Below are 23,111 nucleotides of genomic sequence, written 5' to 3' on the forward strand. Positions count from 1 at the left end.
TATTCAAAACATATCATAATTATATTAAGATTTGATTCTAATTCCATTCCAATTTCATCTATTCTAATTACAATTTTATATTTAATATATGTATATTTATGTGTTATATATATATAGTTCAGAAATATAACATTTTTATTCCATAAATTCTATACTAGTTCTTAGGAATTATTAGGATAAAAAATTACGTGCATCATGTAAAATTAATTGATTGTACTTTTATTGTTTTGTATTTACTGAGTTTTTTATAAACTTTATTCATCGAACTATTGTATCTATTTTCTCGAGTTTGGAATCGTGCAAGAAGTTTAGCTAAAAAGAACAGACCTTCTAACTTAGCCCGGATCCTCATACGGGCAACAGCGCTTTGACACAGAGCGCTAATTGGTGAAAAGCCGGTTGTGGGGGTAAAATTTACCCCCATCACCCGTTTTTCGCCAATCAGCGTTTGGTGTCAAAGCGCTGTTGTCCGTATGAGGATCCGGGCTTATTGGATTAGTTCAGAGAATTCATCGAAAATTAACAGACCTACTGTGTCGCTTGCTGAAAAGCACCATCATTCTTTTCACGCATGCGTGATACAAAGGTAGCCAATCTGCTCTGCGCGTGTGCTTGATTTTGAAACGTACAGATTCAAATGTGGCGGAACTACCCGCCGTCGGTTACATCACCGATTATTAATTCGCTCATATTCTGGGGTTTCGTTAAAATTGGGATTCAGTTCATGAGAGATGTAGAGGCAAGTATGGATCCTTTTGTCTAAATTTTGTCTAGATTCAGTATAGCAAAAAAAGAATATTAACGTGCAACAATCCTCATGTTTCTCTCGTGATGATGCCATAATTACGGTAAGATTTCATTTTCTCTGTACCATCATGAGTTGAACTTTTCAATTCAGGGGGGAGGGGGCGCCAGGTGGTCCATGGAAGAAAAAGTGCTGGGGAGAACAGAACCACCTGAGAAACAAATGAACTCGATTTCTCACTGTTTGTTTGCAATTTCCTGCACCTACACCTTCGCGGGAAAATCAATCAATTATCACGCGTGACAATATTCTCCCCCCTTCCCCCCGTCGCGACGAAGGTATATCACCGCGGTGAAGGTAAACGGACGGCCTTGCTTCCCCGGATACCCCTCTCGTCATTGCCCCCATTGCCCCTTGAGACGGTGGAATGGGGTGATGTCGGTCCGGCTTTTCAGTGCCGATTGCGAGCGATTGTGAGATTGGTTTCGTTGTCACGGGTTCTTCGTTATCGAGGCTCGAGATGCCTGAAGGCGTTATTTCGCGACCCCTGTAAAATACAAATTGAGATCCCTCTCCGCATATGTATGTATATGTGCGGGTATACAAGTGTTTCTCTTTCGCAGAATCACAGTGACGATTCGCACAATCTTCAGCAACATCATGTCCGCGGAATTGGAAGAGGTCGAATTGGAAAATGGTGATTTTTCATTGATAAATCGAGCTAATTAAATTTAATGGAGATTATCAAGTTCCTGCTTGAGTGGCTCTGTATTACAACCTGTCTTCGGCGTGTTAAATTCTATCAAAGTTTTTATTTTTAATTATAAATGTATAACACCTGCCTTTTTTGCATAAAATTAAATTTTGTTTAACAATAAGACAATTAATGCTTAAAAAAACAGAAACTACTGTGGTAGGTGTATAGTGGATGGCATGTCTATATTTCTACCCGTGTAGATTAATTCTCTTAAAAGTATATAGTATTTATTTTTATATAAAATATACAGGAAATTAAATAATTCTATGCAGAAAAGTTGTAAAAATTGCAAAGATTTATGTCTACAGTTGAGAATTAATTCATAGGATTGAATTGCTTTTCATTTCTATTAATGTAGATTAACTTAATCTTGGTTCAACTTATTCTTTACTGTTTTTAATTCTTATGTCCATTTCTCTTAATGTTGATTAATTTTAATTTCGGTTTAATTTACTCTTCATACTTTTCTAATTCTTAGAAAAATAAAGTTGAACCGAGATTAAAATTAAACTAGGTACGTTGGTAGAGCATAGTGGCACAAATCAACACAAACATCTTTCTTGACGATTCTATGAGAAACAAAGTTTGAACGATACTTGTGTCGACTTGTGTTACCAAATGGAAAGCATTCATTGTTTTGTAGTTCCTTGTGTCCGAAGTGTCTTTAACTCACTGCGAATTAAATAGGCATCGCGAGTCTGTTTTTCGCCTTTAGAAGAATGGAAAGTGACCAGAAACGATCCGTCGTTTTTCCAGTTTTGCAGCAGATATTCATGGATTGCGATACCTCAATGTCGACCTCGATGCCGGATTTGACGGTTCTGACAGACGACGCGGTGCCGATCTCCAGGATCGTCGAGTACATTCAGGATCAATTACCGAACTGGTCGTGAGTGCCCGTATAAAACGAGACAAACGTTAATTTTCTTATCAGAGACGCATAGACACGCCGCACCGTTCGCCGATATTGACGAACGTGAGACGCGACCGCGATACAGCTCGAAACAAATTGCCGGTATGTGTACGCCAGGCGGTCGATCGATACAAGGACAAACGCGATCGACGACTTGGCGCACGGCTTTAAGCGTAGCACATTTTCGCGAGACGAGATACGGAAAGCCACGTGGAATATAAACCGAGGCGAACCTCGAATATAAACTCGCGATTTTCAGTGTGACCGATGTTCACCTATGTTACACAATATGTAGTCATGTATGTAAATGAATGGCATTCATTTGCACACGTCGATTACATACATTTAAGTGTCTGTGCGATAGCTCGATTTCTGCAAAAAGAATCGTTCTTACAAATACCATAGTGTAACGTGCCAATTTTGATCGATAGAATCGACAATCTGGAGGAATTATGGAAGTGTTTAGCCGCCGTTTCGATGAAGGATTGCGTGAATTTGCAACAATTCAAAGAGGCGACGAAATGCTGGATCACTAAGATTCAACAGGTTCAGTCTGCGGAGCACAGCAATAATAGCAATGTCCAGGAGAAACTCTAGTAAGAGGAAACAGAAACTTTGTTTAATTTAAAAAACACGTCGCATGTGTATAAACGGCATGTAGCGAAATGCACAAGTTCGCGAGACTTTTGAATAATTTGATGCGGTCGCCACTTGATAATTACAAAATATTGCGAAAAGGAAGGAGAGCACTTTTAAAGGAAACACACTGATCCTTTGTCTTTAATTAAAAATATTGCGTCGTAAATTAAGAAATTGCGACGCGAAACTATTGCGTGGATAATGTAACAGCGCGGAATCCAGTGAACCGTAAACTCGATACATGGAACGCGTCGACCGGGAATAAGCAACCGCGCGGTGTTTAGACTTTAGAGGAATTGATTAGTATAGTTAACCGAGTTACCCGCACTCTTCGCGCGAAATGTATTATTAGCGCTGTATCTACATCTGTTATTTTCAGCTGAACTTGTACGATTTTTCTTTCTTTTTCTCTCTATGGAGGAAAAGAAGAAAATATGAACTATGCAAGAAGTTTAGCTAAAAAGAACAGGCCTCGTGTTCTTTTCAGTTGAACTTAAATACGATTTATTTTTCCTCGTTTTCCACATTGGAGGAGAAAAGAGCAAAGAAGAATGTTGCAAGTTCATGTAAAAAAAATAGGGCTTGTATTCTTAAATTTATTGTATATTGCATACGAAAATCTATAATATATATAACGTATATTATTGCATGCTGAAATATGATTCTGTTTTCTGATTTTCGTATGCGAAAAATTTTTCGAAAATAAAGCCTCAGGCTTTCTGTCGCGAACAAATTCGTTCGGATCCGTTTTCGATCGACATAAACTCAGTTTTATCATTATGTAACGCGAACATATAGATTCATACACGTTAACAGTTGCGGCATATATTAACGTGATGGCATTGTTTGTATAGATTGTTTTTGGAAGACATCGTAAAACGTATATATATAGACGGTAATATTTTTCTTGGCCCATTCAGTGCAATGCGACATTATCGCGTATATACTCGATAAGCGGTTGAACCGCTTCGATCATGCAATAGTTTAGCCGACTACGCTACCTTCATTCAGAGGTATTGAAAAAATTATTCGCGGTTCTACGAGCGCATAATACGTGTAAGACATATATATATATATATATATGTGTGTATATATATGTGTATTGTATATACCCACGCATACACGTATATTCAAATGAGCTCGCGGCATCGAGCCAGTTTACTTTCTTTACTTCGATGCGTATAGCGCGAACGACATATACCGCTCGTTAAATTTTACTAGAGCGATCCTACCCGAGAAAATAAGAAACTGCAGCAATGAATGCAAGGCAAATCAATTCAAAATTTGGTCGAATCTGCGAAATTATGCGCTTAATAGAATATTTGGTATATCAATGGAACGAACTCGACATAGACGACTTTCAGGAAATTCATGAATGAAAGATATAGATTTAAACATTCTAAGTTCAGAATGCGTAGTTTAATTATATTCCTTATTTCTATTTAATTCCACGAGTTTTTTTAAGCGGGAAATGCCACGTGCACCATGCCTGCGTGTACAGCCTGTCGCTTATATGCAGCCTACCGACTGCGATCCGATTCACGGTCTTGGAGTCATTTCATCGTTGTTTATCGAAGTTAAACAAGGACGAGTAATACTTACGAACGTTGTGAGCATGAATCGTACCGCAGCCTGTACCATAGTCGCTCGTGATAAAGGCTGATTGCCAACCGCGAAAAAACATGCGTGCCGAAATTTCGTCCGATACAACCGACATAAGCGTGAAGCGAAACGACTGACGAATTGAAAAGAATGCCCAGTGAACACAAGTTACATGTAACGTATCTGTTAGTTGTAATTTCTTACTCAACAATATAATTGTAACACAATACTCTTGCTGTAGTATGATTATATTGTTGAGTGGGGAAATTACAACTGGTACGTTACATATAACTTTGTGTTCATTGGGTGTTTATTCTTTTCAATTCGTCAGTTTATTCTTCGTACGAGCGTTCCGTGCATGTATACATGTGTATGTGTATATGTGTATTTGTACATCTTCTCATGGATAAGTCCCTTAGTCGCGGAGCACCGCCGATTTTTCGTCGCTGGTCCCAATAGAGTCGAATAAGCGACACACAGGTGTTATTCGTGCGGTGTGTGTGACGAATATTGTGGCAGCTGGAAATCGGCACGCGATATCTCTTATGCAATTCGCGTGTGGTGTTCAGTCGTTGCTCGCCTGTGGTCATATCTGGTGATCTCGTTAACGCGCCGATCGTAAACAGGAGAAATTGACTAATTTATTTCTGGAATTATTTACGTGCCCTCCACACGATTGATCGCGCGCGAAGCGCTCGTGTGAATCTTCTCCAATTATTACGAATTGTTGAACGCAACAGCTTAGTTATTGTTGCGAATGTTCATTGCGAAATCGAAGAATTTAGAGTTAATTTATCGACGCGATGCTGGTACGTTTAGTGATAGATGCATTCGATCTTGCGCCGTTGATTTGTCGATTATGATTTGCGATCGGTACAAGTAAGTAGGATATTCGGTCCATTGTATCGTAATATTGTAATAGATACAATGAATTTAAAACATGCATGTAAATAATAGACGAATTATTTTAATATAAATTTCTTTGCCAATTTTACTAAGTGCATCAATATCTGTTTTTCTGTTTATTAAACTTAGACTCAGTTAAGGTATATATAAAGATGTATATCTTCATAGATATATTTTCATATATATCTTAACTAAGTTTAACGATAAGTTCAATAAACAGAAAAACAGACATATGAAGATATGACTTTTTATGTTTTATAGTTTAATTAATGTTTTGATCATAAATTACTTAACATGGATAAACACTTAGTTCTCTCGATAACTCTTTTATTACGCATTAACATTAGAAATATTAAGCGATCATTATTAATCGGTTTTTATTTTTTAGATTAATATTACATTTCTTGTATAAAAGATAAGAGTCTAAAATTTTTGTTATTTCCCAATAATTATGTTCTTTGTTTTATAAGAAAAATTAGCTCATTTATTTCTTTTTTTTATTTTCATAGTAATTTATTTACTTATTCTCCTTTTAGTGAGTAAGAAACATTGTATTTCTAGTGTTAAATAAATACAGGATGTTTTCAAATTCGCGCCCGCAAAGTACAAGACTTTACGCTAAAAGAAACCATTTTTTTCCTTTGAAAAATTGCATCTGACAAATAGTTTTTGCAGAAGAGCAGGTTAAAGTTGTACGAGTAAACGCAAAAATTATTTATGGAATTTTACTATAGGAAAAAATTGTTCGTTTTAGCACAAAAAACAACTTTTTCCTTTAGCAAAATTGCGTCCGATAAGTAGTTTTTGCAGGTTGAAGTCAACAAATAAGCGCAAAAATTATCGGACGCAATTTCGTTAAAAGAAAAAATTGTTTATTTTACCATAAAGTATCACGTATTGTATTTCGTGGGCGCGAATTTGAAAACACCCCGTATATTATGTACAGTACATGAAGGCAAATTAATGTGTTTAATGTAGGATGTGCGTTATGTCATGTAATAATAACTTTTATTTATACAACAGTTGGTAATAATACATGATATATGCCAATTGCCGTAGTCTCGTGAACGACGCAAACTCTTCAATGAAAACCATGGATCTGACTAATGATATCGTCAAATTAGAGTTTCGAAATATGAAATTTCGAAAACTCTGCGAGGAAAATAATGTCCTTCGCGACGAGCTCGAACGACATGAAAGATCAATCAACAATCTCAAACAACAACACAGTATTGCCGAGAAACAGCTGTGCGTATGATTTACTTGATATCCAAGTATTCTGTCTTTATGGATAACTTCAAAAAATTGATTTATATTAATATATTCTTATAATGTTTATGCTTATATATGTGTTTTATTAATGCAGAAAACATTATGTTCACAAATGTCAGCAATTCGAAAAGGAAAACGATGAGCAAAGAGATCAATTAAACGAATTGATTAAGAATGAAAAGACTATGACCTTGGCTCTTCAAAGATATACGAAAGAGCATCAGAACTTGTTGAAGCAATTGGAAGCCGCAGAAATTGAGGTAAAAACTAATTGCATCTTATTATTCTATAAGAAGCTATTTATGATTTCCGTTTAGACGTAGAAATTACACGTTTACATTTTGATTTTGTATTTTTCTGCATAATTCTTCGTAACTAATGTTCAAATATGAATTCTTGGATATAATATAGTATTCGACATTTTGAATAAATTTTGGAATAATAAATATTTGATTATAAAGAATCTTTATTATACTCAATTTTTTATTGTTTTTAACATACAAATAAATAGATACAAGCTATATCACCTTTAAAAGAAAAACTAGAGAAGATCACTAAAGAGAAAATGGAGTGTTTGAAACTGATCACCAAAATACAAGAGGAATTTGACGAAAAGGAAAACAATTATTGCCAATTAAAAACTACAATAACCGAACTTGAAGATACGAATATTAGCATGAAAGAGGACTACGAATACACGATTCATGTAAGTTTGAAGTATTGTTTAGTATTCATATAACCATGTACAACGAATTATAATGCTACAACAAATCATATATTGCAGAATTTGCGTGAAAAGAATCGTAAACTCATAGACGAAAATGTGGAGCTCCAATCGTTATCGATCATTAACGCATGTTCTACGGAAGAAAAAGTAAACTATTAATGTTATAGAAATGTAAATTGTGTAAAAAATAATTTCTCGCGGTATAATCGGCACGATTATTTACAGCTCTCGTTATCACCAGTTTTGGACGAAGATGAATACTACCTGCATAGCACACCCTATAAGTCGGTAAAAGTATCAATGGAAGATTCATTGTACATGGAATTGAAAGCTTCAGTAAGTGAAAATATTTCGAGTAGAACTTATTTAATGCTCGCATTAATATAAGATATAAGTGATTAACATAACATATAAGTGATACGAACATTTTAATAGAGATTTGAATTTTTTTCTTAATATATTTTACATATTTCAGGGCTTTACAGCTGACTGCAGCAGAAGTAACATACAAGAACTCGAGGAAGAATTAAACGAATACGACGCCAAGATTGTTACGATATTGGAACAGCTAGAAAAGTCATTATATTTCAGTTTAATTATTTTTTATTTCCTCTATTAATCGGTTTTTCCGATTTAACGATTTTAGTTGAGCTTGCTTTACGTTTTATTTGCGATTGATTTTCAGAGTTATACAATTTTTTGTTACGATGCGGGGCTCTGTCGACGACTTATCTTATTTTAATCCGCAAGACACGAACGCAAAAGCTCACAATATCGATATATTGAGGCACAAAGTATCTTTTCTACTAAATATGGTGAGTTTTATATTCTTGTTTTTACTTTAGGATTTTTCTTTCATCGCTAACGTCTTTTTGATGTTGATAAGGCATACGGCATACTTAAACAATCACCTTGACACGCTCGTTGTACTTGTCGCGACATTACTATAGTTGGTTGATCGTATTAGCAATGAACGCTAATTTTCATGACAAAGCGACACACGCTCTTCGATTTCACGTATATGATCTTTCTCGCTTTTTTTTCTTTTGCCTTGTTCTCTTATCTATTTACGTCTTTTCGCAGATGACAGAAGAGATCACGAGGAGAAACATGAGACAGGATTCGAGCACACAGCTCCAAGTCGAGCCGGCAAACACAACCAGCAGTTTGGAGCAATTTGGCGTCAGGAGTTTCCGGGATCTGTTGTCGACGCACGCAACGTAAGTTAACAACGTTTGCATGAGACATCGACTTGCGCGCCTGTATTCGAAGTTATCAGCGTACCATAGACCGAAATGAAGATGATTAATTCCCGGAAGAAGAGTCTATTATAAGTTGATTATATCGACTAATTCTTATGCTTTTTACGTTAGCAAAGGAGACCTTGCGGACGAGTTGATTTTTACGAAAGACCAAAACGCCGTTCCGCTTATAGACGCCATAATCTCGAGCATATATGTCGCATAACGGAAGAAATATTGCTTCGATTTCCGAAGCGAATGACCATTCGATTTGAATATCTGGCTCAAGGTCAAACATAGCGGGCGGATCTTCAGGGTTTCCCATAAAAATAGCGGTGCCACATTGCTCGTTGCTTATATGACCTGCATATATGACAGCGCCCTCGAATGACACTCCACGTAAAAATAACCGAGTTGCCGCGAATCTCGCCTTAAATCATGATTTCCATCTCTGTTCTCGCATCTCAACAAAAATATTTACCGACTATCATACTTGCGCCTTAATCCATCCTTTCCTAATTTGCAAGCTCAAGAGTTGCATAGTCGGAATTTAATCTTGGCATTTGTTTTTTCTTTCGAATTCACGATTAAACGCTTATTAGAAATATATTATCACAAATGTGCTTAGATAAATTTTTATCATAAAATTTCTTCCTTATGAGAGGAAAAATATCCGCAAAACAACAACGGAATCTGTCGACAAACTGGAATTGACTCATCACGTATGCATATATCGAAGGAATATTCTTAAGCGTTTATTATCTTTTTTTTCCTTAAAACAATTTTCTTGCATTACGAGAGCTAAGAATATCACTGCAATCTATGTGTATAAAAAGTGACTAATATATGTATGTAATTGGTTTTCCGTATAAAAATAATACACTATACCGCTTCTCTTCTCTTCTCTCTTACAGAAATGGATTGACACATTTAACCATATAATACAGTGTCATTTTTACACGAAAAACTAATTATACACATATATTGTAGTCACTTTTACACTTGGATTTGTAGTGAGTGCCACGAGAAAATGCATTGTTATGTGTTTCTTACATGGGCAATATCGCAATCACGTTATAGATCTCTCGAAATGCAATCCGGAGATTACCTCCGGCTACACGATGCAGGAGAAGACGTCAGCACCGCTAGGGAGATCGATTCACCGGGCGAATGCAATCAGTACGCTCCGGACCTTGCTGTCGCGCGTGTCGATATCTCGAGAACGATATTTCGGGCAACTCGAAAAAATCACACCTTGCACATACATCAAAGTTGCTTCCTCATTCAATCGGAAAATTATCTTCAGCGCAAAGAAACTTGTCACACGATATAAGATTGTGAACAGCGATTCTTAGAACGATCTCTCGTCTTCTCATTAATCATTAATACAAAGTTTTGAGGACAAGTTTAGCATAAGTTCTTCGAAAGAATCGGAGATATAAAATGTAAAAGATTAATTCGCACCAAGTCGGGACTAATAGAGATTAATCGATGGGAAACTAGTAAAATAATTACGAACGTGACACACATGCGCGTATTTAACAATAAGATGTAGACACAGACAGCATTGATGTAACGCAGACATTAAACGCGCGTAGCAAGGACATTTTGATTTGTTGTCTTAATGGCATAAATCGCTAAATTTATGCGCACATACACCACGCGTGCAGTTTTAATTAGTCGCCTCTGTAATGTGCACGAATTGTTTATGTCATCAAGATCGACCTCGACCTTTGCGAGCAAATATGGAAAAATAAAGGGGACAATTTTTTTTTGTATAAATTTCGGTTTTAATAAAAAATATTTTCGATAACTCTTCTCTCGTGAAAGAATTTGCATATTAGTCATAATAATTTTTTCTTAAATTTTATGCAAATGTTGCATAAAAAGAACGTAAATAATGAATATTACATTTTGAATATATTGTTATAGAGATTGACGTCATTTGGCAATTTGACAACACTATTATTTTTATAAATATGAATTTCTTTAATTATGCAAAAACGTTCTTTCATTAGTTCCTATAATCGCTATATACTATTTGCAACTATTTTTAAAAAGATTACATAAGATAAAATGCCAAAGTTTCAAGACTATTAAAAATATGACGGACTCGCGTTATGCATGAATTTGTGTTACGCCGCAGGCTATTGCTGACATTTAAACAATTATCGCCTGTTATCGTGCAAAAACATATCATCGAGCGTTGTGAACGTTAAGTGGAACGTGCCCTAATGGCTAAAAGTTAAATAGTCGACTTTTGTAAATTCTAATTTAATGCCGTATTAATTCGTTAAGTATGCTCGGTGTATTTAGCTTGCGTATTCATTAACTTCTCTTTGCTATAATCGCTATTCTAGCCAGCCGAAAGTGGAAGTAACGCACTATGTGAATAACGAAAACGATGACTTGTTCTCGAAAGTTATAAAGACGTGCCCGTCCCCGAGTGTCCAAAATCGATTCCGCATCATTGAACCCATCATCAAAGAGTTACACAACATCATCGAGAGCACTCTTAGCGCCCTTACCGATCGCAAAGATTGCCCGCTAGCCGGGAATTTAAGGTCCCGTTACTTATAAAATATGTAACAGTTCAAAATTAATTTACTACGAAATATCATCATAAAAAAAGAAACGTCGCGAAATATCGCATATTGTGAACGTATTCAACAATAATATAAATGTTAATTGGAACTAAATTGCTGATAATCGAATGATCGTTTTGTTAATAGGAACCGATCGATATACACGTTGCCGTCGGACTTACAATTATCCTCGCTAACTGTGGAAGACTCGAGGCAAACATTTGGTTATCAGAATCCAGAAACGAATATTATCAATGTTTCGTTCGCGCGAGGAGATGATCTAACGCAGGAAGACCACGACGAGAAATCTGTGCTGCTTAGTGCGGAAGCACGAAGCGTTTCCAAGGAACATCCGGCCCATTCCGAGGAGAATCGATCCAGTGAAATGTCAAAGGGATTAAGTATTCTCAAAGCGGATTCGAAGGCATTGGCCACGTCGGAAGAGATAAAGTGGGATTGTACAAGTGAACAAGTATCAGAAGTGAGCAACGCAAGCAATCCAGCGAGTCCCCGCAGAAAAATCTCTGTCTACTGCCGCCCGTTCGACGTCGTTACGGTGCAGGATCCGCTCGAGGATCATCAGGGACCTAATTTGAAAGTAAAGCAATCATCGAGCACTCCACACAACTCTCCCTCGCAAATCAACAAGATCAACAAGATCACCGATTGGGAGCGAAATAATGTGATGAACTATGCGTTTAATCACGGTTACCGCAACAGAGAGAGCGACAGCGATTCCACGAACTCCACGCCAGAAAAGCAATTCCAGCATAGCCTAGACGATGAAATACCGGTCGAGCAGACGATACTTAGAAAGATCCATTTGGCGCCCACACGCTTGAAATTTCCACTGGAAGCAAAAAACGGGTTACATAGAATCGCCGAGGCTTCCAACCGTGCTTTCCCCGTTTCAATGAATTCCACTGAATTGGATTTTTCTCCTATCGTCGGGAACAAGAAAGATGACGACGTTTCCATGCATTCATCTTCGACATTTATAGACAAGTGCAAGATGAAGAATGTGGTATTCGAATCTACACCATATTTAAACAAGACTGTTTCGCAAGCACACTTAGTATCTAATCGCTGTCTATTTTCGCGTGATCGAACTGGTAAGTATCTCCATCTTAATTAATCTTATTAGATAGCCGATCTCGATCAAGCTAGGATATGAAGACTGTGTAATATATATCATACTTATTAATGCATATCACACAATTTAATGATACGGCAAAAAAAATTTACCGCGCGTATCGAAATGTGATAATATGATTCTCTCAATCACCTTCGACTTCTCACATCCGTCTCAGAAGAAGATGTTGTGGAAATTTCTCTCGAGCTATCTTATTAAATCATTGATTTCATTTTCTCCCACAGATTCAGCGAAGATCATGGATTCAAAGGATCCCCACTCCTTGACGTCCGTGCAAAGAGTCGACGGCGAGAGTCAGTCGCGAATCGAACAGTCAGTCGATAGCCAAATGTCGAATCGCGAGGATAGTTTAGCCGTTTCAGGCAACGGCGAGTGTAAACCGATGACGGGGTCCAGTGATCGATGCAGCATCGCTGAAGAAGTCGTGAATGAGGTCGACGAAATCGTCAATGTCGCGCCGTCCGCATCGTTGACCGATTCGGGTTCGATAAAAGTAGTGCCGTGCAAGAATGCGGTGCAAAGTGATGAAAAAGCGCGCGAAAGAAACTTGTTGGAAATGAAACGAGAAATACCACAGGTTGGTAGACCGAGAAGATTTAGATATAAATTTAGAAGTAGCTTTCCTTGTCTGGAACATCCCGCACGTGGAACGAAGAAAAGATAAGGACCTATTTGATCCGCGACGCTGTTGGATTTGATTAAATTGGGTGGAATAGCCTGCTCGACGCGTGTAACTTGAGCACTGACAGTCGCTCAATCATGAAAACAATTAAATTGCGCTTCAACAGAAAACGCGGCCTCAACAGGCAGGCATTTTGATCACGGTCAGCCGAGCAATTGAGATTGGCAATTATTACTGCTTCACGGGAACGATCAGCGATAAATCTGCGGTCAATTGGCACTAATTACTCATAAAAAATGTCGCAATTATCTGACACGCGGTCACCGTGTCTATCGCTAGAGCGCTATCGCTAGCTCATGTTAATTCAGCAATTAGTACACGCGAGTCTCAATATTTGCAATAGAGGGTTTAAGTGACCTTGACGCTTTGTTATTTATTATTCTGAAAGAGACATCTTAATCGCACTTCCACGTGCATAAAATAAAAAGATTTCCGTGGAAACGGATTTGCAGCGAGATTTTCTTGAAAAACTGGTTATACGATTCTTTTTTAATTCTTGATGTAATATTTGTCTACTTTATTGAACATTTTATGTGATTATATATTGTACCGATTGAATACATGAACAGGTTTACAATAATTTGAGTAATTTCTAAAGGCGGACATCTGATGTCCGTGAAATACGTTATATATAAAAGTAATTATTTTTTTTATAGTATATTTTCATTCTTTTTAGTTTGAAAAGATTGAGGTAACTTATCGCTTCGCGATAATTTACTCGTTTGAAAATTATATCTTTCTTTTTTCCTTTATGCCCACATTTACATGTGAATAGTAAGTAAACATGTAACGTATCTCGTTTAACGCGTTGTCTAAAATAGCCACAAGACAGTCGCACATATTTTAAAGCCACGCGATTTCTTTCAGCTTGTTCTGAGCACGGAACGCTAATTAATTTGTTATCTACTAGACGCAGCGTCTTCCCTATCGTAATTTATTAACTCTCGGCTAATACCTCGCCATCGCAAATATATGATCAAGTTGATTATGTTTATTGCGAAAACATTTCGTGACAATGTTCCAATATAATTTATGTTTAATCGCGTTCATTTCTTTATTTATCTTTTATATTAATCGCCCTCACAAATAATATATACTTTGCGAATTTGAAAGTCTCTGTTCTTTTTTGCATTTTATTTACCATAGCAAGTCGCGGACATCTCTGTTATTTACTCGTTCAATTATATCGATTTTTACTGGCACAGTTGCACCGATCATTATAGATCTGCGGCGAAAAATCCAGACAACAAGGTCGATCGCGAGTTTTTACCTTATAAGTTGCTTTGTGATGATTTCCATTCGTTGTTTACGCCGGTCGACTAGAGTTTCATTACTTCTTCGCATTATCTGTGTTTTAATTGGTTATACTTATAGACTCTTCGTATTTTTATATTTTTTACTATAATTTCAAAGGAAGAAAATTACATGAACACACACATCAAATGTTTTTCCGCGATAAGAATCCATTAGCTCATTTAGCTATCTTACGCAAATTTTATGTAACGTTAAATATTTATTCCTTTATATACACCAAGAAGTTCAATAAAGAATTGCTGATTTCTCCCCACCCCCCTCCCCCGAAGTGACTTTGCAATAATCCTATCATATTATAGTTAATATAAATGCTATTATATAGTAGAGAACTGGTATGCATTATTTATAGGTAATTTATTAATTAATGATGGCATTGCATCTTTTTTTTACAGATCGTCTGACACAAAATTCCACCGGAATACTGCGAAGTTATAAATATTACATTGAAGTGCGATAGCATCACAACGCACGTGCCCCTTCTACATCCGGCGGTCTATCTCGTTTGATATGAGAAATAATATTTGCCTTAAGTTTGCCACGTAAACTTTCGACAGATATTAGTGGAAAAGCGAGAAGAGAAAAGGCCGCCGAAATTCTCACTATATCCTCTCCACTCGTCGCGTTTATAGGCAGTAATTAATCATCAGAGTAAAAAAGTTCATAATAATCTCTTTTAACAGAGTTCTATCGAGTCACTTGTCTCTTCTTTTCGAGCCTGCTATTATTTATCCTACCTTTCAATTACAAGCTTCATTTATGCTGGAAATTATGCACGCGATTCTCTTGCATTTTTATTCTTTTCCCGATAATATTTATCCAAACGTGATGCGATAACGCTTGCATACGGACCGAAGGTCAAATTACTACTGGAAGTACATCTGTGCCAAGTTAACTGTTTTTATCGCTTCGAACTTCCCTATTCTTGCATATGTATGCACTAATAATTAGCGGGGATCAACAAAATTTGATGCAGTATGCAATTCTCTTCCGTTATTCTTGAAAGTCAGACACTGAAAGATAATTTACAGCGGACGTCCGCTAATTTTACGAGAGGCTTAGTTATTTTACATTCGAATGCATTTATCGAATTTTTATTGCTCTTTTATTGTTTATTTCGAAATATTACTTTGTTATTACAGTTGGCTTTAAATATGAAAAGATCATATTCGGAGGGCGAAAACCTCAGCCGATTGGAGTGCCGTTGCAAAAAAAATGTATCTTTGATTCCGGAAAGTAATCAACGAGTAGAAGTCTTCCCAAGTCTCACGGATATTCGTCTGCAGGAATCTGGGCCAGTCTGCATAAATCTAACCAATTTATCGGACATTGAATTAGCGATCAGGTGAGTAGTGAACTTGATATAATTTAATTAATCGTACAAATATAATTTAATTGATCGTACAATTTAATTAATTGTTGAACAATTTTTATTTTCAGGGAGAATTCAAATGAGTTCGAACTGCAGGTAAATAAGCACATTCTAAGTATAAGAATTGTATAAGATATTTTGACGGATAGTTACATGACATTACTTCTATTGTAGAAGAAGTACATAGCGTTCTCGTTATGCCTCTGCACAGAAAGATTGACTTTACCGCGAAGAACAGCGTTGTCTCTTCGACAACGCGATCAATCCGAGAAAAACCTCTCCAACGAAGTGCGGAAGATGCAGCGGGACATTCAGGCAAGCGAATACGAAAATATCTTGTTGCATATTAAGCAATCGTGTAGAACTTTCAGCTAAATCGTTGAAACGTGTTTAATTTGATCGCGAAGCGTTTGCCAGTTAGCTAGTAGTCTTTCTCCATGGTTCGTTGAAGGGATTGAATTTTGCGTAACGTCAGGAACTCGCGCCACTATGCACGGATAGGGAATCCGTGGAGCGGGTGGAACGGGTCAGGCATCAATTGGACATGATCGTGCGATGTGCGCACAGAGTGTCTTGCGCGGCCGAGACTCTAGGCGCCGTGCAGCAGGAGCGTAGGGTATCCCGAGCTGTTTTGCTGGCCGACAAATACCTCCAAGTGCTGCATTCCCGGTGCGAGAAACTGATCACCAATGTCGCCGAGACCAAGTGAGGATCAGACTTATCACCTTTCCCTATTCGCCTTGCTCCGTCGTTCAATTTGTATTTTGAGTTTTGACATTACTTTCAAAATATGATATTCACGTCTTCGATCTTATCATGATTAAAACCTTAAAGGTTTACTTTCTTATAGAAATCAGTCGATAATCGGAATAAATATTCTTAGTGAAAGATTTGTTAGTATTTGATGTGAAATTCTCTCCCTTTATTTTTGAAACGATGAGATAGTGCACGCTGTTCGTTTCCAGACAGATCCTGGTAGACAACAACATAGTAATAGAGGAGAACGCCAGCGAGCTCAACGATGAACTGCCTCGCATTAGATACAGGAGCGGTACACCCGCCAATAATCGTATGATGGTTCGAAAATATTGAAAAATTCATATTCATCGCTTTCTTTCGCCAGCTTTTCATCACGTGTTAGATATCGTATCTCGTTTCGCACTTTCCATCGCTTCGTTGTTGTGCACTCGCACGTTTGCACAATTTCGCAGGAATTTTTTTATGCACTTACAGCTTGCACTCTCATTTTTTGTCTTAATTCCGTTCTGCCGGTTAAGATAATCGGTATATTTTTTTTTGTCCATTTTTCTTTCTAGATGGCTAGGAGAAGAGCCAGCGTAGCCACAATGTCTCGGCCGATGGGCAGCATACAGGATGTGACAAAGGCAATTTGTCTTGTTTTACTGTTTTAGCTTCAAATTTTTACTTTTACAGCCTGGTATTTCAACAGGGTTATCCTCTTATGTTTCTGCACTACTAACACTGACATGCATGATTGCCTATTTACTTTTTTTTTTATTCTTTTTATACATTCGTCTACATTTTTTATTTTTTGCTCCATACAGGACATTATGAGGCAGCGAAATTCCGTTTCCGGACGCATGACTCTCAGGAGACCATCGTTCAGCTCCGAATCCCCAAAATGGGAAATCGAAAAACTACATCGTGCCGAGTTAGTAATATTATTATTGATTTAGATTTAAATTTCTTAAGTTAATGCTTAAAACATTTATTAAATATCTTAAAGTAATTATTAAATATTTAAAAAATATACAATATATGTTACACTACATTGAATTTTTCAAAAATATTTTTGAACAGAAGTTCCAATGGCATCAGTGAATTACGAGGTATTTTCGAGCAGGCTGAATCTCGTCGTAGCTCGAGAGAGGAAAATAACAACATGCTACGATTGAATCATTCTAATGGCCAAAGTACAGTAAATTGTGCGATAATTGATAATGAGGTTTGGACGAACGTAAAGGAGGAAGTCTCTTCCGAAGTTTCTGACAACGAAAGTATTAATTCTGAGAGTAGATCGAGGTAATTGATTTTTTCATTCAATTTCTTTTTATCGCTTTATCTAAAATTGTTGCCTCTTAATGTAATTTCTTTTTTAGCGCAAAATCGTCACAATCTTTGTTATTAAGACGAGAAAGAAGAGTATTATCAATACGGCATATAGTGCTGTTGAGTATTCTAATTTTCTTCTTCGTGTTTTATATGATTCATGCAATGTCATTAAACGTTTGCCAAGAACCGTTAAACAAACGGTTGATCGGATACGTTTTCGACAAATGCGGTCAGATAAGGAACGCGGCGCCTCATCCAATGTGATTTTCTTGCGTTCTGATTAGCTGTATCAGTAAAATAAGTAGCAAGACTAAGTGTACATTGTAACATATGTCAATTATGGAAAGGCTGAATAAATTAATAGTTGCAGAGTTCGTTTCGCTTAGTGAGGTCATGCTTTGGCCGCGAGCTGTGATTAAGGTTTTCGGTTCCTCATTGCAACTGTATTTGTATCATGGCTTCAGAAATGACAAATCGATAAATACTTCTACACTTTATGCGAAATAAATCGATTTTTTCGACTATTGTGTTTGACAAAAGATAAAATCCGCAATATTGTAAATGTATTAATAAATAACTGTAAATCTAGTCAAAATTTTTATTCGCTCTGAAACCGATGAACACATCGATATTGAATAATACATTCATTTATTAATGCAAGAAAATTGAAATGATAAGAATGTTTAACATTTTAATTAATTTATATTATAAAACTCGCATACGAAAAATTAATTTATCTCGACATAAAATAGGAAGGGTTCATGATCCTTGCTTCTGACATCCGTAATTCAACGTGATTGCAATGAGAGATCAAAAACTTAAAAAAAAATAGAAACCGTTTATTTACATGCCATCGAATTATATTAAAAAATAATATGATAGTGTCTGTATTTTTTTGTATTTATTGGAAAATTTTAATGAGATATTTGAGATTTGTTTTAAACGTTGAAAAATATTCAAGGATATTGCGTTTATTTTGTTAACAGATTATTTTTAAAAAAATAAGATAAAGTTTGTGTATTAAATGTTTTGAAATATTTAGAAAAGTATTGTTAATAAAGAAGAATTAAACAAATAATTTGATTATACATCTTGACGTGTTTTAATTTTTTGTTGGCACATAATATTATCTTCCTCTCTCTATCATTGACAAGACTGATTATGTAAAAATTAACTTTCAGATTATGAAAAACGGTAGGAGACAAGAGAATAGTGTTAACAAAATACAAAATAAATCGATTTATTATTTTTTACCCATATTCTTTACAACAGAAGAAATATTAAAAACAATCTTATGCAGAAGGTTACGTAATTGTTAAACTTTGAATAACTTGCATTACAATATTAATTTTATTTTTATCATCCTGATATTTCGTATATAGATGTATGTGTATTATATATGTATATTATATTTATAACTTGATTATCAATTTTTATTTATGTAATTTAATTTTTTTGTTTATGTCAGGTTTAATTATTGATGCAATAATTGTAGAAAAAAACGTATATATACATTATTGCTTTTTACTTTCATCGCTGCAGATTATTACTTCGCTTTTATTGTTTTTATAATTCATATTATATATTTTAAAAACGTAGTTACCATTAATCGATAATACATGTGTGAGATGAAATTACCAGCATCTGGAGATTTATCGACTGTATTTTTTTGCATACATTATACGTATAACAAGAGACAGAGAATGGACTGCGTGATCCGTATCTAAGGCCCAGTTCCACAACTCACAGTTAACTCTTAACCGAGATTCAATTTGTTTCTCACGTCTTTCCAATTCTAGAATTGGAAAAAGACAATGAATAAGTTGAACCTCGGTTAAGAGTTAACCGTGAGTTGTGGAACAGGGCCTAAGTAGTGTATCAAATGTGGTCGACAATAATGAGAGAGAGGGACCGTGGGAGACGGCCAATCTCCCTCTCATTCTCTCTCCCATTACACCATTGAATGGAAAGAGATAGAAATGGCCGTCTGCCACGGTCCCTCTCTCTCATCCCTATCGACCATTTTGACAAGGATCGCGCAGTCCTTGATCTGTGGCGCAGTCCATTTTCTATGCCTATTTGCGTATAACAAATTTGCATTTTTTTGGCCTTGTTGATTACTGCAATTTTCAATTAATCATGAAATAATTAACTGTATCATCCCACGCGAACATTTTTATCCGTCGAAGCTTATCACGTTTGTTTTTTATCCGATATTGCAGAGATGAAGTATTTATTTTCTAATCTAACCCAGATATGACTCTAATAATCAGATCAGCTGCTTTGCGTAACATGGCTGTATCCTTGAATGACCATCGCAGCTGTGATAACAACGTAATTAAGTGATCGAGTTATCTACGATAGCGTTACGAAAACTGTCGCGAAAGCATCGACAGTGAATCTTGAAAAGTTGCCAAGTGATATTTTATTCACAGACGTTATGAAAATTTTACGGTGTTAGACTCCAGAAAGAAATTTTTGTTTGTTTGTTGTATTCTATACAATAAAATAACAAAAGAAAATTATTTGTTAATATATATTTTATAAATTTTTTTTTGTATATATTTATCTTATATATATCTATCTTTAATTAAAATTACATAATATATTAACAATATATTATGATATATTTAATTTCTAATAAACTATGAAATTTAATAATTGTAACTGTAAAGTGTACAACTGTAAAAGTTTTTAAATTGTCTTGAATGTAATTATGAAATTGAATAGCAATATATATGTATATAATATTTATTTTTGTTTCAGTGATATAAGCATTTATAGAAGATATAGCACAATGTTTCGACAAGTTTTTTTTGGTCCATTGATTCAAACAAATGATAAAGAAGAATTAATTATTAAGGAGAGCGTGGCTATATTTGTTGATAATGGCAAAGTATTGAATTATTTAATTTTACATACACATTTGTGTACAGTTTATTTAAAATAAAAAATATAATTTTACCTATGCAATATTTAGATTACTTGGATTTTGGAGAATCCAAAGGATCACGAGAAAGAGTTTCAGATCGAATGGAGAATTTGGGATGGAATTAAAGTTTTATCGCGTGGTCAGTTTATGATGCCTGGATTTATCGATGCCCATACTCATGCAGTACAGTTTCCAAATCTTGGACTGGGTTACAACAAGGGTCTTTTGGATTGGCTGGAAACTTATACCTTTCCGCTGGAGAAAAAGTATAGTGATACAGATTTTGCAGAGCGAGTGTTTGAAGCAGTTGTGGTGTGTAAAACAATTCTAATCAAGATCACACCATAAAATGTATAATTATTTCAGATATTCTTGTATCTTTTCATTATGTCTAATATATATGTCATTGCAGAAACGAACCATCAAAATGGGCACAACAACGGCATGTTATTTTGCATCTTTATATGTCGATGCATGTGCAATTCTTGCAAAAAAAACTGCTGAGTTGGGTCAACGAGCTTTCATCGGAAAAGTGAACATGAACATTCCGCGTGACGATGGATATTGCGAAAGTACCTTGACGTCAGTTGTGGACACCATAGATTTTATAAAGTCTCTTGAGATAATAGGAGTAAATACAAACTTGTATTTTATTGCCAACTCTTCAATTATAGATAGACAATCTTATGTCATAATTAATCACAGAAAAATATTGCATTGCTCCAAACTTGTTGCAGAATCCACTTGTAAAGCCGATCATCACACCAAGATTCGCACTAAGCTGCGATATGGAATTAATGCAAAAGCTGGCAGAGATCGCTAAGACGAAAGATGTACATGTACAGGTATTTTAATTTATTGAACTTGTTTAATATTATGTCAACAATGTACAGCTATTATTATAAATACAAAGTGTTCCTCATTGTCCGTAGAGTCATGTCTCTGAAAATAAGGACGAGATAATGGCAGTGAAACAAGCTTTTCCACACCTGCCTTCGTATACGGCTGTTTATGATGCTGCTGGTCTCCTTACCAATAAGGTATACTTCATTTTCTTTATTTATTAAAAAGTAAATTGAAACAATTGAGAGTCATATATAACGTACATCTGGTTCTTTTTTACAGACAGTATTAGCGCACGGAGTCTATCTTGAAGACAGCGAACTTGCTATTCTTAAAGAACGAGGAACAGCTGTAATTCATTGCCCCTCTTCAAATACAAATTTGAAAAGCGGGCTTTGCGATGTACAAAGATTAAAGGCTAACGGTATCAAAATCGGACTTGGAACAGGTGTTGCAAGAGTCTCTTTGTAGAAGTTTTACAATTTGAATATTTAACTTAAAATCTAAATTTTGAATTTCAATTAATATATATGATATAATATATTCATTATATTAAAAATGAATATGTTTTCTTAGATGTTTCAGGTGCAGCTAGTTACAGTATGCTGAATGAGATGAGATCAGTTTTACAAGTATCAAATTGTTTATCTTTAACGAGAGATAATTATACACCGCTTAGTTACAAAGATGTATTCCATATGGCAACATTAGGAGGTGCTAAAGGTAAAGTTGGTCATTGTATATTAGGAATGTTCTTTATATCTATATACATAAAACTCTTTACAATTGTATTAACATATTGATTGTGTTTAGCACTCGCAATTGATGACAAAGTCGGTAATTTGATGATGGGCAAAGAATTCGATGCTCTCATCGTTGACATGAACGCAGAAGGCAGTTTATTGGATAATTTTAAAGAATATACACTCGAAGAGAATTTACAGAGATTTATATATGCCGGTGATGAACGTAATATAATATCAGTATATGTAAAGGGTAAACAAGTGAAATAAGAAATTTTAATTTTTTTATTTTTACAATATTTTATAAGTTAATAAATAAAAAATTATATATTCTCTATTTATATATTCTCTATATATTTTCGTACATTATTTCTGTATTGTTTATACAGTGTAACAAATTTATAAATCGTTACAATGAATAAATGTCTGAAAAAAAATCTGTGTTTTTTTTACTTCTCTTCCAGAAACATAATTTTTTACTTTGAAATTATATTTTCATTTGCATACTTTGAAATAATAGAATATTTCTTTAAATATTTTTTACCGAATATTAAATATATTTTATTTTGTTTTAAATATTATTTTACGATTATCACTTAGTTAATAATATGATAA

The 23,111-nt window shown here is 35.4% G+C and overlaps 2 protein-coding genes across 10 annotated transcripts; both read left to right on the plus strand.

Moving 5' to 3' along the window:
• Positions 1-1,218: 1,218 nt before the first annotated feature.
• LOC108765104 (uncharacterized) lies at positions 1,219-18,595 on the plus strand. Of its 7 annotated transcripts, XM_018513653.1 has the most exons (24): positions 1,225-1,294; positions 1,369-1,442; positions 2,259-2,391; positions 2,847-3,011; positions 6,622-6,810; positions 6,929-7,094; positions 7,346-7,540; positions 7,619-7,708; positions 7,787-7,897; positions 8,037-8,137; positions 8,247-8,376; positions 8,645-8,781; positions 11,163-11,366; positions 11,535-12,499; positions 12,765-13,117; positions 15,676-15,878; positions 15,974-16,001; positions 16,080-16,220; positions 16,381-16,610; positions 16,871-16,982; positions 17,222-17,290; positions 17,471-17,577; positions 17,727-17,948; positions 18,026-18,595. In XM_018513653.1, exons 1-24 carry the CDS (start codon positions 1,266-1,268, stop codon positions 18,240-18,242), a joined length of 4,371 nt encoding a protein of 1,456 aa, XP_018369155.1. In that variant the 5' UTR covers positions 1,225-1,265; the 3' UTR covers positions 18,243-18,595. The 7 variants fall into 7 exon arrangements, with proteins under 7 accessions (XP_018369160.1, XP_018369161.1, XP_018369159.1 ...); XM_018513654.1 differs by lacking the exon at positions 11,163-11,366 and having other exon boundaries at positions 1,226-1,294; XM_018513655.1 differs by lacking the exons at positions 1,225-1,294; positions 1,369-1,442 and having other exon boundaries at positions 2,309-2,517.
• A 1,444-nt stretch (positions 18,596-20,039) lies between these two features.
• DhpD (guanine deaminase) lies at positions 20,040-22,803 on the plus strand. Of its 3 annotated transcripts, none has more exons than XM_018513584.1 (9): positions 20,040-20,312; positions 20,745-20,874; positions 20,959-21,222; positions 21,323-21,541; positions 21,648-21,755; positions 21,843-21,950; positions 22,036-22,201; positions 22,330-22,476; positions 22,567-22,803. In XM_018513584.1, exons 1-9 carry the CDS (start codon positions 20,287-20,289, stop codon positions 22,764-22,766), a joined length of 1,368 nt encoding a protein of 455 aa, XP_018369086.1. In that variant the 5' UTR covers positions 20,040-20,286; the 3' UTR covers positions 22,767-22,803. The 3 variants fall into 3 exon arrangements, with proteins under 3 accessions (XP_018369086.1, XP_018369088.1, XP_018369087.1); XM_018513586.1 differs by lacking the exon at positions 20,040-20,312 and adding an exon at positions 20,416-20,434 and having other exon boundaries at positions 22,567-22,802; XM_018513585.1 differs by lacking the exon at positions 20,040-20,312 and adding an exon at positions 20,441-20,462 and having other exon boundaries at positions 22,567-22,802.
• Positions 22,804-23,111: the final 308 nt, after the last annotated feature.

Source organism: Trachymyrmex cornetzi, unplaced genomic scaffold (genome assembly GCF_001594075.2).
Source record: "Trachymyrmex cornetzi isolate Tcor2-1 unplaced genomic scaffold, Tcor1.1 scaffold47, whole genome shotgun sequence".
Lineage (NCBI taxonomy): Eukaryota > Metazoa > Arthropoda > Insecta > Hymenoptera > Formicidae > Trachymyrmex > Trachymyrmex cornetzi.

Bases quoted from the DNA above. Each gene is read 5' to 3' on its own strand.
- LOC108765104 (XM_018513653.1), top strand. From the start codon at position 1,266: ATGCCTGAAGGCGTTATTTCGCGACCCCT. The intron at 16,611-16,870 runs GTGAGGATCAGA...GTTCGTTTCCAG, and splicing joins ACCAATGTCGCCGAGACCAA to ACAGATCCTGGTAGACAACA. The intron at 17,578-17,726 runs GTTAGTAATATT...ATTTTTGAACAG, and splicing joins GAAAAACTACATCGTGCCGA to AAGTTCCAATGGCATCAGTG.
- DhpD (XM_018513584.1), top strand. From the start codon at position 20,287: ATGACCATCGCAGCTGTGATAACAAC. The intron at 20,875-20,958 runs GTATTGAATTAT...TGCAATATTTAG, and splicing joins TATTTGTTGATAATGGCAAA to ATTACTTGGATTTTGGAGAA. The intron at 21,756-21,842 runs GTATTTTAATTT...CATTGTCCGTAG, and splicing joins CGAAAGATGTACATGTACAG to AGTCATGTCTCTGAAAATAA.